The sequence below is a fragment of the Ostrea edulis genome, chromosome 5, assembly GCF_947568905.1.
Source record: "Ostrea edulis chromosome 5, xbOstEdul1.1, whole genome shotgun sequence".
NCBI classification, from domain to species: domain Eukaryota; kingdom Metazoa; phylum Mollusca; class Bivalvia; order Ostreida; family Ostreidae; genus Ostrea; species Ostrea edulis.
In genome coordinates, this window is record NC_079168.1 from 65,808,172 (window position 1) to 65,827,098 (window position 18,927).

At 34.3% G+C, this 18,927-nt stretch overlaps 1 protein-coding gene across 13 annotated transcripts in view; it reads left to right on the plus strand.

Annotated features, from left to right (window-relative positions):
• The window catches only part of LOC125649797 (high affinity cAMP-specific and IBMX-insensitive 3',5'-cyclic phosphodiesterase 8B-like), a 124,546-nt gene extending 107,228 nt beyond the window's left edge, over positions 1-17,318 (plus strand). For 5 of the 13 annotated variants that reach the window (XM_048877587.2, XM_048877590.2, XM_048877589.2 and 2 more), the window contains 14 exons: positions 717-857; positions 1,399-1,490; positions 2,027-2,118; positions 2,411-2,449; positions 3,301-3,383; positions 3,473-3,643; positions 3,728-3,794; positions 5,798-5,927; positions 8,060-8,258; positions 9,509-9,639; positions 11,527-11,752; positions 12,543-12,716; positions 13,177-13,306; positions 13,506-17,318. In XM_048877587.2, the coding sequence (XP_048733544.1) occupies positions 717-857; positions 1,399-1,490; positions 2,027-2,118; positions 2,411-2,449; positions 3,301-3,383; positions 3,473-3,643; positions 3,728-3,794; positions 5,798-5,927; positions 8,060-8,258; positions 9,509-9,639; positions 11,527-11,752; positions 12,543-12,716; positions 13,177-13,306; positions 13,506-13,591 (1,761 nt within the window). In that variant the 3' untranslated portion in view covers positions 13,592-17,318. The remainder of the gene's footprint in view (positions 1-716; positions 858-1,398; positions 1,491-2,026; positions 2,119-2,410; positions 2,450-3,300; positions 3,384-3,472; positions 3,644-3,727; positions 3,795-5,797; positions 5,928-8,059; positions 8,259-9,508; positions 9,640-11,526; positions 11,753-12,542; positions 12,717-13,176; positions 13,307-13,505) is intronic. The other 8 variants (XM_048877588.2, XM_056165157.1, XM_056165156.1 and 5 more) reach the window with 3 other exon arrangements.
• The last annotated feature ends 1,609 nt before the right edge of the window (positions 17,319-18,927 follow it).

Below are 18,927 nucleotides of genomic sequence, written 5' to 3' on the forward strand. Positions count from 1 at the left end.
TATGCCTTTCATCTCAGAACTTTTGATTTATGACTAAAAACTTAACAAATCTGCCTGCTTATGCACTGTATTGTCAAACTGCGGTATTTGTTTCATCAACTGTCAAAGATTATCCAAAAAGTTACAGAAAATGCGGAAATGTTGAGCAATTTTTTTTTGTATGAACTCGACAACATTAAGAATTTTAATCTGTGATTAACATGACTTGATTATTACTCTGCCAGGTGTTCTAGGTGTGTACTTATGCAAATTTGATGTTGGTTCATAACATTACGGAAGCATTAATGTACATCATAAAATTCATATCTATTGTTTTAAATCTTTTCAAATATAGTGAGAAAATTTAAGGACATTATGAAGGTCAATATGTGAATAATATCTGATTATAGAACTCTTTCCATATTCATTGTAGTTATTGACCTTTTGGAGAGCTTGTAATCAAACAGCCGATCTAATTTTATCCAACTTTGATGGATTCATGTTGATATTTTGGTGTAATGGCTTTGACTGAATACAAATTATTAAAATTTAGATAGCTGAGTCACAAAGTAGGTGAGGTCTTTATTGACATAGTTTATTCCACCCTCTACTATATATATAAAATATTAATACATGTATCAACAATATACAGAGTATTGTCATGTAGCCCCAAAATTAGTCCAGCTGGTTTTAAGGTGTGACCATAAGAAATTTATTTGTTATGTATTTTTTTGCAGTATGTAAACCCAGCCTATGAGAGGTTAACAGGATTCTCTGCAGAAGAGGTGATAGGGAAAGATGCCACAGAAATGGCCAAAGTGGACAGAAATAAAACAGACCTGCATGACACCATCAATAGCCAGCTGAAGAAGGGCAAGGTCAGGACCTCTTTTCTAAAACAATGTGCTTGAGTAAAAATGCTGTAAACTTTACACACAAAAGTTCAAACAATGCAAGGATAATAAAGCAAGTGTAAGCTTAGCCTAATTAAATCTTTTTCAGATTTTTAAAGATTTGTATCTGGTTTGATGACCAAGGCGACACTAAATTCTCATAAAATCATCAAGATTCATTTAACTGTTTGAAGTTTTATATGTTATCAAGAGCAGTGGTAGAAAGAACAGGTGGAAATGATTGGTCTGCAGATACAGTCAAACCTCATTATCTGGTCTGCAGATACAGTCAAATCTCGTTATCTCGAACTCAATGGGACTGAGAAAAAACTTCAAGATATTTGAGGATTTTGAGATATCGAGGGTAAAAAACTTTTTAAAAAAGTGGTTGAGACTTCCAAATCACTTCGAAATATCCATGGTATTTGAGATATCAGTGTTCGAGACAACGAAGTTCAAATGTATTTGCATGCAATGAGGTGGACAGACTTTGTGGGAAGATAATAATCAATAAAGTTTATTTCAGTTTTGGGAAGGTACATACCACACTCGAAGAAAAAGCAGTGACGTGGGGGTGTCCAGTCATTGTGTGTTTAGCCCTATACTGGGACCAGGGGGGTAAGTTGACGTTACTTGAGATACATATAGATGTACAGTAAACCCGATTACTGTAGATTCCGAAATATATGCAAGGAATTATTACCGCATAATTTCGCAAGAGGCATCACCTGCAAAATAATATTACTCACTGTTAATTTTCTGTTTTGCGAAAATACATGTGAGAACTCTTGACTAACAGACGACACCCGAATTCATGTTCACGCGATTTGATGTATACGAGTTATTTCACCATAGTCAGTACCCGTGTAAAATAAGGAATCTACAGAATACGGAAAGCCTGTTGTGATTTATCTATAAGGTGTCATCATATATTCAAAATGAAATTTGACTGAGTTATTTGTCTGGATAGACTTGTGTTCATGTAGATTGTAGATTAACACGGACAGGCAATTCAAATAAATGAATGCAGAAATGTTTCCTCTTAAATGTATTACAAATATCATATTGCATGTGCAACTGAAATAACTTGTACTGCAAAAGGGCTTATGAGGAAGAGATTTCTTGTTTAATTCAAAAGAGATATTCTCTTGCAGGAAACTTTCCCACATTGTTTCTGTACAGAAAACAACATCAGATACCTCATATGGTGACAGAATAAAAGAGGCAGAGTACAACCTAGCCAATGGTAAGCACCCCCTGAACCTGCCGGGTCTACAGTCGGCCATAACTCAGTCTTAATGTTGTCAGTAGACTTGGATGTTGTAATTTTCTGTAGTATCGTGCCATATGTGTTTGAGACTGCTGTAGAAAAACATATTAAGATATATGTAAAAGTAGCATTGTGGTACTTGTAGTTATAAAAAGAAATGGGTTGTCAGAATTTCTTGTAATTTAAGATGACCTAATGATTATCAAAAATGGCCACATTTGACTGTGGATATCTGACTGTATTATGATAAGTTTGTTATTGGTTACAGTAAAGTTGGGGTTGCCCGTCAGTTTCCGGCGCAGATCTAGTGAGTGGTGAAAGATTGTATGATGCAGTTACACACACCTACTAATTATTGCTTAATGAGACATTTTTGCACAGAGTGCCTTTCATTTTCTGCACAGACTTCCTGTTACGTTCTGTGTTAAACTAAACACGTATGTCAGATTAGTTGGATTGAAATTTTTTTGGATCCTTTACAACAGAAAATGTGTTGACTGCCATTACAGAAGATTTAGGTTTTTGTTTTTGAAGGAGACTTTTTTTTTTTCAAAGAAAAAAATAAAGGTAATGGTTATCAAAAAGAAAATAATGGTAAGAGTTAACAATAAAAGTTTTATAAAAATTTCCAGTTCATCAGATTAAACAAACAGGAAACCCTCAAGGAAATGTCTGTCAAATTGTTGTGCCAGTTTTGCTATGTAGTTGCTGATGTCCAGGAAGTAATTCTAACTGCAAGAAGCTGCTCTATCATCCTGAATTTATACCCCCCCCCCCCCCATTGAAAGCCTTACTTACCTGTAGTAAGACTAATCTGGTTAACTCAGCAGTTACTAGTTCATCATCCCATACTTGCTGTGTATTTTGTATATCAATTTTATGTTTTAACTCATCAATTCCTTTTGCTTAATCCATGTAGTTGTGTCTTGTCTGCATTTACGATTTAATAAATTTTGTCCAAATGATATTAGATTAAACTGACTGTTTGCCAACTTCCACTAGTTTTTATAGGTAGCCATTTGGTGCAGTCAGTGTACTGTAGTTCGATGTAATTATCATCTATTTCTATATTTTAATTTCTTGATAATTTGATTTAATAAATTCAAGAGTAAGCAAAAGTTTTATTCTGTGATGTGAATATATGATTTCTGATTTTAGGTGGGGTGGCACATGGATATCCCAGAAGAAGAGAATCTCTGGCTAAGATTCATTCCATGACAGTCGAGGCCCCCATCACCAAGGTAACTTGGCTCATGGAGGAGTTTGTGTTCTTTGAGATCAACAAAACATATATTTAACAGACTGGATATTTGTTTTTATATGTAAACAGGTAATTAACATCATAAATGCAGCACAGGAAAACAGCCCCATAACAGTGGTTCAGGCTCTGGACAAAGTGTTAGAGATATTACGAACCAGTCAGTTGTACTCTCCACATTTTGTACAGCCAATGAAAGAAGGAGATACTATGACCTCTGACCTTGTAGGAGGGCTGGTGTCGGTGAGTAGACTTTATGTGTAGATTCAGAAAACTGTAATCGTGTAGAGGGTTTTAGTTACATGTACATACTCTTTCCTTTTTCAGCAAAATGTAAAACGACAACTCATCACCAGTTCACAGGAAAGCAGCAACGTGTCCCACACTAAACCAGGTACATATGTATGTGTTTAGAATCAGAGTGATAGCGGTCAGTTACAGGTATGTGTGGTAGAATCAGAGTGATAGCGGTCAGTTACAGGTATGTGTGGTAGAATCAGAGTGATAGCGGTCAGTTACAGGTATGTGTGGTAGAATCAGAGTGATAGCGGTCAGTTACAGGTATGTGTGGTAGAATCAGAGTGATAGCGGTCAGTTACAGGTATGTGTGGTAGAATTGGAGTGATAGTGGTCAGTTAAAGCCCCCAGTAAAGGAACTTTAAGGCATTTTATGTTCTGTTAAGGCCAGAGTTTTTTTTTAATTTTCTGTTTAACGGGAATTTTGTCTAAAAAATGGAGTTGAGGGGGTGAAATAAAGATTTTTAAAAAGTGTTGAGACGAGTCGATAAAAAAAAATAAAATTGGAAAAGGGGTGTCTTTTTTTTTTTTTTAAATAAAATGTTAAAAAATAGAAATCCACACAATAAAAACTGTTTAGCATTTATTTGGATTCAGTATATATTAACTGACAGAGTATTAAATCAGTTTCTTCACTTCTTGACATTCTGTGTGGAAATTTATTTTCCCTGCAAGCAGACATGGTTGGCATATGGGACGAACAATAGCAAACCTCTTTGAAGTCCACTGAATTATTCACAATTGGTCACATCTAAGACTCCACAATGAAAGCATATTGCATCAAAAATCTGTGTTGACCCTATTAGAAAATAAAACGTTAATAAAATCAAATGAAGTAGGAAGCTATATAAACTTATATGTGTGAAACTTCTAGTAGCGGCTTTCAATACATCGAATATATTCTTTTCCTGGACAGCTGTGTTACTGTTGGAATCCTGGTCAAACTTGAATTTATCACCCATACAGACATGGATTTGTATCTAAAATATGTTAATCCTAAACCTTCAAACAAAATCTGAGTACGAGTCTACACCAATACCCATTCAATGTTACCATGGAAGTGTTAATCAGTATCGATGTGCGTGAATTATCACAATATACCTTTAACAATTTGATTTTCATAGAATAAAGTAACTATTCAATGGCTTACCCAAAATCTTTAAACACGCTGACAGGTGTTTGAGGATCTATGTCAGTGTTTTCACTAACCAGCTGCTAACGATCCGAGATATTTTGAGGGAGATGTTTTTGTCTGTTTCTTCTAAGGGATCCGAAATGACATGCCCAACAATGTCATTTAAATGTGCCTTGTGAATTCACAATTTTACTGCGGTAAACTGTTGCATCGATGCATTTAACATCGATTCTGATGTACATGTGATCCTCCATATTCCCACGGAAACATCGTTGAACTAGTTCTCATCAATGGTAAATAGTCGTAATCAGTAAGACGCTCTAATTCGGCATTAAAGAATTCACTTATCAACAAGTGTTTACATGATTTTTATTGTGTATAACGATCCTGATTTTATTTGAAAACATCACAATATAGGTGTTCGGCAGGGATTCAAAAAATAAAAGTAAATTTTACCTCTTTTTTTTTTTTTGGTGTTTAAAAAAAATCGGGTCGGCGTTTCCTGTTAAACAGAAAACAAAAAAACTCTGGCCTAATCAAAACTCATTAATATTACAGTTTATAAAAATTATATTGCATGGGTTTCAGAATGATTAAATTGTATGAGAATCAGAAATAATGAAAATTATATTGTGTGAGGATCAGAAATTGTAAAAAATTTATTGTGAGTTTCAGAAATTATAAGGATGGAATCTTCTCATATTTATTGGATGTATTGAGATTGAGATTTTGCATGCAAAAACTGTATTTTGTATACATTCTTTTGATTCATGGGAAAAGTGTCACATGGCACATAACTTTCTACTGCATTTCTAAATGGTGACAAGAATCCATCCTTAATACAAAAAAAGTATGTTGTACAATATCAGAAATGATAAAAATCATGTTGTATGGGTTTCAGAAATGATAAAGATTATGTTGTATGGATTTCAGAAATGATAGAAATTTTATTGTATGGGTTTTAGTTTCTGGTCATCACATCCACATTCCCAACGACTTCCTATCGCAGATGCCAGCAGAAATACTAGAGATACTCGAACTCGAACCGACTTGGGATTTCAATATCATCTCTCTAGAAAAAGCCACATCCAAGCGGTGAGCAAGTCATTTCTTAAATAAACACTTCATATTTTATGTATAAAAATCCTCTTTAGCATGTACATTGTATGGCAGGTGAAATTTGTGTGCTTGGGAATTTGAAAAGTGTACCATAAATCTTTTTTTTTTAAAGATAAATTGGTCCCCTTAAATGGCTTTGAATCATTTAAAGTAATGTTTATTTTGATAAAGGTTATATGCACACCTTTCTTGCATAAGTTATTTTTTAGGAAATTGTTGATAATCCTAATATAAACATCATGATTGTACATCAGATTTCCAGAAATGTTGATGAAATTGTGCAGTTTGTTCTGTTCACAAATACAGAGTGACTTTAAGATTGTATCTTAATGATGCATCACTAACAGAAATATTTATCTTGTTTTATAGAAGTTGCTTTATGTTTTTGAATTGAAAACAAGACCAGATATGGTGTTTTCAATTGAAAACAACTACAAACAGTAAAATGCTTCATTTCTGACAGCAAATTGCAAGAAATGGCATAAACTAAAATATATAATGGTTTCAACATTTAAGAATTCAAAATGTTTCCGAATATATTTTAATCTCAAAACATTTTTACTTGAATTTTCACATTTTTGAGGGGCCAAATTAGGCTCATACTATGTATAGTTTTTATCTCACCTGAACCGAAGGTTCAAGTGAGCTATTCTGATCACATTTTGTCCGGCGTCCGTCTGTCTGTCCGTAAACTTTTCACATTTTCGACTTCTTCTCCAGAACCACTGGGCCAATTTCAACCTAACTTGGCCAAAAGCATCCTTGGGTGAAGGGCTTTCAAGTTTGTTCAAATGAAGGGCCATGTCCCTTTCAAAGGGGAGATAATCACAAAAATGCAAAAATAGGGTGGGGTCATTTAAAAATCTTCTTCTCAAGAACCACTGGGCCAGAAGAGCTGAAATTTACCTGAAAGCTTCCTGACATAATGCAGATTCAAGTTTATTCAAATCATGGGCCCCTGGGATTGGATGGGGCCACAATAGGGGATCAAAGTTTTACATACAAATATATAGGAAAAATCTTTAAAAATCTTCTTCTCAAGAACCACTGAGTCAGAAAAGCTGATTTTTACATGAAAACTTTCTGACGTAGTGCAGATTCAAGTTTGTTCAAATCATGGCCCCCGGGGATAGGATGGGGCCCCAAGGGGGGATCAAAGTTTTGCACACAAATATATAGGGAAAAACTTTAAAAATCTTCTTCTCAAGAACCACTAAGCCAGAAAAGCTGAGATTTACATGAAAGCTTCCTGACATAATGCAGATTCAAGTTTGTTCAAATCATGGGCCCTTGGGGTAGGATGGGGCCACAATAGGGGATCAAAGTTTTACATACAAATATATAGGAAAAATCTTTAAAAATCTTCTTCTCAAGAACCACTGAGCCAGAAAAGCTGATTTTTGCATGAAAACTGTCTGACATAGTGCAGATTCAAGTTTGTTCAAATCATGGACCCCGGGGGTAGGATGGGGCCACAAGGGGGGATCAAAGTTTTACATACAAATATATAGGGAAAAACTTTAAAAATCTTCTTCTCAAGAACCACTAAGCCAGAAAAGCTGAGATTTACATGAAAGCTTCCTGACATAATGCAGATTCAAGTTTGTTCAAATCATGGGCTCCAGGGGTTGGATGCCTGGGGCCACAAGGGGGATCAAAGTTTTACATACAAATATATAGTTAAAATCTTTTTCTCAATAACCACTGAGTCAGAAAAGCTGATATTTACAAGAAAACTTTCTGACATAGTGCAGATTCAAGTTTGTTCAAATCATAGCCCCCGGGGGTAGGATGGGGCCACAAGGGGGGGGGGGGGGGTCAAAGTTTTACATACATACAAATATAGGAAAAAGCTTTAAAAATCTTCTTCTCAAGAACAATTGGGCCAAAGAAGTTGACATTTACATGAAAGCTTTCTGACATAGTGTAGATTCAAGTTTGCAAAGGGTAGTTTGGGCCATAATAGGGACTAAGGTTTTACATGCAAATATATATGGAAAGTCTTCAGATATGGGCCAAGGTTACTCAGGTGAGCGATGTGGCCCATGGGCCTCTTGTTGCACTGTATTTTGGAAATTTCTGAAGAAATTTTTTTATTTTTTTTCCAGACCCCTTGTTCATTTAGGATTAAAAACAATGGCTCGGTTTGGTGTGTGTGACTTCTTACGTGTTGATGAAATGACTGTCATGAACTGGTTAAATCTAGTTGAGGCCAATTATCATTCCACAAACTCGTACCACAACTCCACTCATGCGGCAGATGTCCTGAATGCCACGGCTTTCTTTTTAACCAGGGAACGCAATCAGGTACATATGTATGTGTATTGGATCTCGCCGAACAAAAAGTCACACTTTTAGAGGAGATTTGGAAAGGGGAAAAAATTATTTAATTTTAAAAAAAAATTGCTACACTTTGTTTTTGTGTCTTACTGGACCATTCCTTGAAGATGCATATTTCTTGTTACATGAACGTACATGTATGTTGGTCAAATTTCAAGTTATATCATCATGCACAAACAGCATTTGCGAACAAACAGCAGAAATTGCGCAAGTTCCACCAAATAAAAAAATTCAGGGCAGGCCGATTTTTGAGGGGCAGGCGGGGATGATAATCTATCAATTAAGTTGAAATGGCCTTATTATAACAAAACTTTCATATTATGCCTGTTAATTTTGGTGCCATTGTTTTGGATGCTTGATTCTGAAGACAATGCAATTAAAATTTATTGTTACGTGAATGTTGGTTACATTTATGATGTGATGTGCTTTGTATTGACCACAGACATAAAACTGATATATCTGACAATTTGAAGGCAAAATATAATCATGAAATAAAAATTCGGGATATTGTGGAGGGAAAATGTTCCCACCATTATAGCAAGAACCCTGTGTGCAATATGATTAAAAACCCTGGCAGATCTCTTGTTAAGATAAAAAAGAAAACTTCATAAGGAGTTGAGGAATTAAAGTTAGCTTTACGTATGCTAATGATATCTGTGAAAATTACTTCATTAACTTCTGGCTGATTGTTATTTAGATTGATAATGACAAAGGAAGGGACCCAATTCATTAAGAAATGCACTTTTTTGCTATCATGGTCTAGTTGTACTTTACAGGATCAAGTGTTCATAAAAAGAAGAAAGGGTAAAAATCTAATTTGTCTGATGTCAATACTGATGACGCCTGTTCATTTCACAAGCAAGTGAACTAATTCCATTGTCAGAAAAGGTGTGAAATATTGACAGTCTTTGGTCTGTTTGTGTCAACTTTGGTTAGTGACAGCTGCCAATGAGTTATTCTTAGTATGTGTATTGCAATAGTTATCAACAAATGAACAGCTTCAAAAACTGTATAGCTGTCGGTGGCAGATTTAGAAGGGGTAGGGCAAAAATATAAAATAAGTAGAACAACAGCAAAAGTATAAGATTTGACATCATACATACAACATACAAACAAGTGCATAAAGATAAATAAATCAATTATTTGTTGTTATTTATTGATTTTAATTTATACATTATGCAGAAATGATAAATTCATCACAAAACCTATCTTACTAGGCTGTTCTTGACCAACTGGACCAGGTTGCTTGTTTGATAGCTGCCATCATACATGATGTGGACCATCCAGGCTACACCAATGCATTTCTAATCAACGAGAAGAATCCCCTGGCCCTTATGTATAATGACCAGTAAGTCGTTATGTATAATGACCGAATGATTACCGATATGTCCTGTCATTTATGACAGTATCTTAATCTTTACTGTTGTGAGTGATCTCCATTACCATATCAGTGTTACTCATCCCACGTCATTTTAGAATGTTATTGACAATCTTAATGAATACATAAATCAGCTTTACAATTCTGCTTTTCCATAGTGTTTTGCTGTCGAATTGCTATATATTTTTTATGATGATATTGCTTTTCTTGTTTAAATTTTATTGAAAATTTAAATATTGAAAGAAATACCTCGCTATATTATGACATTCCTCCATGGTGAGAATTGAAATTACTCTAAAACGTTGAATATTTTTTTCTAATTGCTCTTGGTAATGTGAACTTGACTATTATGTTACCATGAAGTGCTGAGTGCAGACAAGAAAAATTGTATCATATTCGTGTATTGTAAATTTCATTCAGATAATGATGGCATCCACCTTTTGAATTGAAACTGTACATGCCTCATGCAATGTTGAATTTCAATTTATAAGTTGTCAGTTTCTGACAATCATACTTAATTTGGAAGAAAGGAAATTACACAATAGATTATAAAGTATGATCAAATTAAGAAAAACACAAAACTGTTAAAATGTGTATGCTCTACAAACATGCACAACTCTTAATGGCCTAAAAATGGCAAAACTCATGAAAATCTATTGAAATATACATTGTTAGAAGGTCATGAAATTTGAAGTTTAGAAATAAAATGGTTTTTGATTGCAACCATTCCAACAGGGCTCGAAATTAACATATGCCCGTCAGTGTGTGACTGGTTAAAAGTCTGGCGGACTGACTGACATTTGTTTTAGTCAGTCCGATGGGACTTGTTAATTTTCTAAAGCATCATTTTGGAAAATATACTTATGAAATTTTATACACACATTTGGCATGCTTCGATCTGTAGATATTAGACGAATCCGATTCGTAAATATAAATCCCACATTTAAGTGTTACAATATTGTCTGAAGCATATTGAGTTGAATTTCATTTTGATAACATTACCGAAATATGTTTAATTAATTTTGAAAAACTCTGTTGGACTGGTAAATTTTCCTGCGGACTGGTTGAAATTATACCCCATTAGTCCGGCTGGACTGGTGACATAAAAAAGTTAGCTTCAAGCCCTGTTCCGAGGTGCATGTGTGTGCAATGTCTATCAACAAAAGGGTGGGAAAATGAGGCAAAACTGTCTAATCACAACCTCAAGAATTCACACTATAACTTATTAGTAGAAATGACTAGTAATTAGATTAGTAAACTGAGATACTATTATTTCTTGTAATATACTTAAACCATCGCAATAGACTTAATTCACAACTGATATAGAATTGTTGCATAGACTAAAAAAGGGAAGGGATGTCCACATTTTCTTATGTTTTGAACACAGCTAAACTAACGTTTTTTGATTGGTTGGCTATAATGACCGTATTGAATAATTGCATGTTAATTTGTTGCACTGCCAAATCCATGTAACACATTATATCAGTGATAAATGTCATATTGACCTGGTACTCTCTGGAATGTGTTCCATACTATTTGCCAGTTTCAGGTGAACAAAGCACCCAATTCTAGACACAGACATAGGTAAAAAGGAATTGCTCATATCTGCTGTTCATGCTCTTTGTTGCATTAAATAGTCTCAGAATTGTTTTAAACAACATCATTTCCTTAGATGCATGTAATGATATGTTGTATTTCAAAGCTAATTCTGGACATTAACATGATTTCCTCTGATCTCTGTTTACAATCTGTTGATTACAGAGGGTCACAATTCCCTTTGATATATATGCATAATTTCAGAGTTGTTTTTGACATTTACTGGATTTTTTAATCCATGTAATATCTGTTGTATTTCAGAGCTGTTCTAGAAAACCATCATGCTGCCTTGGGCTTCCAGTTATCATGGAAAGATAACTCTGTCAACATCTTTAAAAATCTTAGTCGGGACGAGTACACGCCTCTCAGAGAGACCATTATAGACATGGTGCTAGCCACGGAGATGAAGCAACATTTTGAACACCTCAACAAATTTGTTAGCTGTGTCAATAAAAGCACACTCAAGCTGGAAGAGACTTCCTCTATGGTAAATCATTATTCTATAATTGTAGATGGGTTTGGGCAATTATTTTGAATCAGATTGCAAAGCAATTCTTTGTCTGGCATTGTCTATCGATGCCAGGAAATCAACAATTTGCACTTGGTTGAGTTTCATAAAGCATATTTAACTCCCAGTTTTCAAACTTTGTACATGGTTACACCTCATTGAGACCTACCGATTGCATCTCCCCTTTCAACGTACATATAATTTACATTAGTTTCTACTTGCCATTTTGGCATGGCTATCTCAAGCTTTGCGAATTCGCAGCATTCATGTTAGCTACTCCACAATCCCATACCCAATTCCTTAGACATCTTGCTTCTAGATGTACAAGGTGTTATTTTTTCATTATGCTTAGGTTCTTTACAAAAATTTCACTTTTTTTTTTAATTTAGTCCATTTACAGATCTCAAAAGGGTTTACTGGGGAAAAAAACATTGGAAATATAAATATTTGTTTTGAAATGTGTGTTTGTTCTTCTGCCAGTACTAAATAACTTAATGATTATAATTTGTGAAATTAGTACATCTATAGGTATAAATGAAAAAGCTTTGATATGTGATTGATTTAATCTTGGTGACTACACCTTTTACAACAGTTTGACAACCGTGCAACCTGACCTTGACCCCACTATCAAACACTATTGTTTTTACCATCAAGGTAAAGGACAGCGGGTTTAATCCTTGTGAAGGGTGTAATAGGAGTTTGCCACCACAGATTTTGCTATCTTGTGGACAATTTTAGTTTCACAAAGACATCTTTTTCTAATTTTCAGAGTGGAACAGGATCTCCGGACAGCATGGCAATTATAAACCAGATGTCAACCCCTGAAAACCGTTGTTTGATAAAGCGCATGCTCATCAAGTGTGCAGATGTCAGCAATCCTTGTAGATCTACAGAAATGTGTGTTGAGTGGGCCAAGAGAATTGCTGAGGAGTACTTCATGCAGGTAGAATATACAACACATTTGCAATGCATTGATTCAATTACCTGCTATACAACACAATAATACATATATTTGTTATACAACACAATAAGACATGTATTTGTTATACAACACAATAAGACATGTATTTGCTATACAACACAATAAGACATGTATTTGTTATACAACACAATAAGACATGTATTTGTTATCCAACACAATAAGACATGTATTTTCTATACAACACAATAATACATGTATTTGCTATACAACACAATAAGACATGTATTTGTTATACAACACAATAAGACATGTATTTGTTATCCAACACAATAAGACATGTATTTTCTATACAACACAATAATACATGTATTTGCTATACAACATATGTGTAATGCATTTTGCTTTGCAGACATTTATGTACAACTTAAAATTCTGCTCAAAATTTTATTGATCATGCATATTATAAATTTTATGTTTTCAGACAGACGAGGAGAAAAGGAGGAACTTACCTGTGGTCATGCCAGCATTTGACAGAAAAACTTGCAGTATACCAAAATCTCAAACCAGTTTTATAGACTTCTTCATCAATGACATGTTTGATGCCTGGGACTGTAAGTCATTCACCGGAAGTGTTGTAATAGATGTAACATAATTTTTAATACATGTGCAAATAATTCTGATTAAGATAAGCTTGTTCCCTCTTGGTGAGATAGCCATATAAAACCTCCTAGTCTTATCAGAGCTTACTATTTTTATGCATGTATTGTACAAAGCACAACAATTACCGGTAATGAATTTTTCCACTTTTAGATTTTTGTGATATTCCTGAATTAATGACCCACCTACAAGAAAATCACCGATACTGGAAGGAAAATTCAGAGGAAGAAACCTCATGATGCTGAAAATTTTATTTCTGGTTGGCAATACTGGTTCTGTGTGAACCAGAATGACATAGATGGAAACCAGAGAGTATTCTACTGTGTGAACCAGAGTGACTGTTACATGAACCAGTGTGACCATTAATGACTCCGGTTACTGCGGACTGGAGAGCTCCTTGCTTTTTACCTCATTCATGTATGGACTGTGGACACAAGTACCAGCATTTAGATTTCAGCAGAACACTAGTAACCCAAGCCCCAGGAGTGCTGGTGTGTTCTGGGGACAGTTTGTGGACATATACTGATCCTCTCTCACAGACTCCAGGTACAAACATGCAGTCATTTCTATATTTTTGTAAAGATCTCATAGTTGTATTTGTTTAGAAAAAGAAGAAGACCCAACTGATAGTGTTGTTGGTGTATTGACTACATGTATATGTGCGATATTACTGGTTTTTTTGAAGAATGTTATAAGAGACAATTGTATTCTTTGTATTGTATTGTTAAGTTATTCCCAGTCTCTTTTGCGACAAGACTCCTGATGAATGAGGTTGGTTGTACTTGTAATCTATTGTTAAATTTTTAATATTGAATTAGTTCATAGTTTATTTTGTCGAAATCTTTAAAGAAATTTTTAATTCTAAGAGATGTTGAAATGTTATATGATATATTATTTTGTAGTTTTCCATAATTTTATAAGAGATGTACTCCTATTCAGAAGTACATGTATGTTGGACTTGCTTTCCGTTGCTTTGTTACCTGGAATCGATCTTAATATCTCACTGTGAATTGTCAAACAAGGCATGGGTGTTAGAAGTCTTGTATTTGACAGTTTGACTTCAGATTAAGATACGGGGCAACCCTTGTGGAGAGAAGATTGGCTTCTTCCACCAGGATCAGATTTCTTGCATCAAATATTCCGGAGTTTTTATAAAGATTTGTATAGATAACTGAGGTGTAAATCAGATTCCTCAAAGCTGAGATGAAATTTTCTTACCTAAAGAGTTTGTTTATATCAACCAGCTGTTGGTTAATCATCTTACAACACCAAATAGAGTGCCTTTATCCTTTCCATTAATTATCTGGATCGATTACAGTATTTTCAAAATCTTCAGTAGAACCATATTTTCTTGGTTTACAAAGCTGGTGAGAGGGTGTTCCACCAACACCTAATATTGCCTGTTACTTACATGGACACATGACCACAGGGACTGGATACCATAATCTCAGTATCTGACGTCCCTGCAATTGACCATTGTATTCATAAACAAAAAAATTATCACATTTTCAAACAAATACTTGGTTTAATTTCTAATGTTCTACATGTACAGAAATTTCATAAATATTTAAGTTTGAAGAAACTTATTTAGGCTTTCACAACATGGAATAGATCTTGATTTTGAATGGCATTCACTTAAATAGAAATGATTAAAGAAACATATACTACCATATCTCTTTTGAAACAAAGTTGAGTAAGACACATATTATTTCAGTCAAAGCATGTTAGATGAAAAGGGTCTTAAGTTCCTATGACGCTTGAGTATGTGTTTAATTTCACAGTTAATGCTAATTGACCTGGTAAATTGTAGGTAAGAAATGTACTTTTTTCTGTTAAATAAAATATCAAACAGTATTTTCAAAAAATAAACAATGTTAATTTAGTATGTCTTTTGCTCTTTTCTCCTTGTATCCAAAAGCCAAAGACACTGTTCACAGCCTGGTATTTTCCCTGGCACCAGTAAACACAAGTGCAGACACTGCAGAGCGACACACAATTTAGACGTTGATATTGAAATTAAAGTGGCTTTCTCTGATTGATGGCTTCTGACAAATGGAAAGTGAGCTTTAGATCTAGTCATATTTTCCCTTTTTGTTTGTTTAATCAATGTGATAGAATGTTGTTCTGTGATTTCATTTGTGATTAATGAAGAAATGGCAAAAGTGTGATATAAATTACATATTCTGTTGTGAAAATGCCTTTGCCAAAAATGAAATATTTATATTTATTAATAGATTATCAAAGCTCACATACATTACTACTACCCAGCAGTGGGTGCCAAATTAGCAAATATGTTGTACCTCAATTGTTAAAATGATACTGCATTGTCCATTTTACCTGAAATACTTGACTTGCAATTGCTCAAGCTCAAGTATGTTAATAGTTTTGTGTGAATTTTCATTGCTGTCATGTACAGCAAACAGGATGAATGGTCCATGGGTGTATTGTCCTGTAAACTACAATAGATGTGTATGTCTAGTTATTTAACCAGATTAATGTACATGTAGTTCATTTCTATTGTTCTTGTAGTAAATATCATGATTTTAATATCATGTACCATAGAAACGTTACATCTAATTTATTTTGTATGCATACAATATACTTGTATTTATACATTTTTGTGTGGCTGAAGTTTGGGAAATCAACAAGGATTTCCTTCAGGTACAGACATTTTTTCTCATCACAAGGATATTCATACCTTTATATACTTGTATTTGTTTTTAAAACATAATTACCTCAATGCATGGTGAAATTTTTTATCAGTATAAGATTTGGGATGGGGATACTACCAGACAACCTGGATTAGAATGGGGGATTAAGAATGATATCACACCAGTGAAACTTTTCTGTCTTGGACTTCTGTATCTCGGTCGATTCCATCCAATCATCCGTCCATCAAGGGGGTCAAAGGTTAAAGTTTTAAAAAAAAAGGGTTGTCTTCAAGCCATTAAAATAGCATAGCAAAGCCCACTGTCACACAATCTAAGATACATGAACCATAGCAATAGTCTTGTACTGAATTCTTACCAAAGTTATTGCGTCAGGCTGTATCATTTCAGAAAACCGGTTTATGTACGATTATTTTTTGTTTATTCTTGCACCAGTATATATTGACTATGGTAGATGGTGGATGGCAATTGTGAATGGTTGGAAATTGAGGTGTGTTATATTAAAAACCATAACATGAGCTCTACCGTTATTGAATTTTGAGAATGGGTTCTAGAGATGTGAGGATTTCCAGAGTCATGGAAATGGGATTCCGTATTTTGGGATCAGAAAGAGTGGTCCCATAGAGTAATGAGAGAAATACACCGAGGGAATGGGTTATGTAAGTGTAGCTAGATGTTACCAATATCATTATTACACTGTTATACTCCATGTAGATAAATTGATATTTGCATTTTATTTAGAATTAATGTGTTAAGTTAGATATTATTAAAAGCATTTCTTGATATGTCTATGTTCGGCTGAAGCTGGTCTGTTAATATTTTTTTTCTTGGAATGTGATGAAACTGAATTAATTTTGATCAGGTTTCCATATCAATTTGTCAGCAAAGGGGGAGCAAACTGATAGTTTTAACTTAATAAAGTTCTGAATTCTTCCAAAATAATCATTCAGTTGGTGTACATGCATTTGCACCTTCTTTCTGTTTAGACAATGGGTGAAGTGCCTCCACAAGACCAGGGGTTGTCACTGTGACTTTTGAGTTATAGGGCAATGCTTTTCGTATTTTAGTGTAAAAATGTTACCTCTGTGTTAAAAGCAAGGTTATATTAAAATCATTCATGTCTTTTTTTCTCTCCTAAACGTGTACACCACAATTTACCTTTGCAGTATGACCTTTCAGGGGTCGACCTAATTTGCCCACTGTGGGGTAGATAACCCCGCTCACTCTTACTGCTGGACGGCTGTACAAAAGTTTTTGTTATGATTAAAATGTGTAATAAATTATATGAAAAGTTAAATTTTTTGTTTTTATTGGAAAAATTTATGAACTATGGTTGCAAAATTCAAGTGGATGCTGCATAGAATTCTTAAGAAAGATGTGGTTATCAGCGCTTCCAAGTGTATATCTTATCCTGTACACAGGCAAGTTTTTGCCTCTCTATCCCCCCTCACCCCCACCCACCCGAAAAAACGAGTTCATCCCATTTTGAATTTGCCCCAACTCATTTATTGCTTCTACAGTAAAACTTCCAGGAGATTGAGAGTTCAAGTTCCAGAGACTCCAGAAATTGTCACTTCATAAATGGATGCAATGTTTGAGGGGGTTGCTAAATTTATAATTTTGTTTTTCAAGTTTATATATCCAATTCCAAACCTCTTATTGAAATATGAATACAATCTTATTTGTGTTTATTTATTCTTATTTTGTTGCAGTGGAAAAATGTAGCCTCTCATAATGACCTGCATTTTTAAAATAAATTATCTCTTTCTCATATACATTTAGTATGTCTTAGATAACCTTTCATAGTTTGGCCTTAACTCTTAATTACTAGGTTCACATCAATTTAATTTTATTCTATGTCCTTTTCTATGTATTTATTTTTCCTGTGGGTATCCAGGTTAGGATAGGTCCTCAGCACCCCCTTGCTTGTCGTAAGAGGCGACTAAATGGGGCGGTCCTTCGGATGAGACCGCTAAAACCGAGATCCCGTGTCACAGCAGGTGTGGCACAATAAAGATCCCTCCCTGCTCAATGGCCATAAGTGCCGAGCATAGGCCTAAATTTTGCAGCCCTTCACCGGCAGTGGTGACGTCTCCATATGAGTGAAATATTCTCGAGAGGGACGTAAAACAATATTCAATCAATCTATGTATTTATTTAAACAATAAAATGCTCTCTTTGTTGTTTCATTGGGTGATGAAGGTAGCTCTAAGCATTGCAGAAAAAATGCGTAACCTGCATAAGTGGGTTATGCAAATTTTTTCTGTAATGATTGCTATTTTCATCACCCGATGAAACAAAGAAGGACATTTATATTTTTATGTATTATTTAAAGATATAAACTAGAATTAAGATCTAAAATGTCATATGGTTGACCCATTTGTTATGTTCATTGGAACAACCAATGCACCCTTTGACCTTGATGACACTCCATATTTATGGAGTGCCAAATTAACATAAACTCAAATAATTGAAGATATCTTCAATTATTTGAAGATATCATCAATTCATTTGATGCGCACAACAATCGAATTAAAGATCTCTTCAAATAATTAATGATATCTTCAATTCTGAATTAGTGCGCGCATTAATTGAATTGATGATAGCACTAATTCTTCAGCTGAATTGATGTGTGCTTTAATTGAATAATGATCTCTTCAAATGAATTAATGATATCAACAATTGAATTGATGTGCGCTACAATTCAATTGAAGAGAGCAATAATTGATATAATGCGCGCATTAATTGAATTGATGAGAGCATTAATTGAATTGATGCGTGCACTATTTCATTTGATGAGAGCAATAATTGATTTAATGCATGCATTAATTCAATTATTGCTCTCTTCAATTGAATTAATGATATCTTTAATTCATTTTTTTAAAAAGAGAGCAATAATTCTTTTA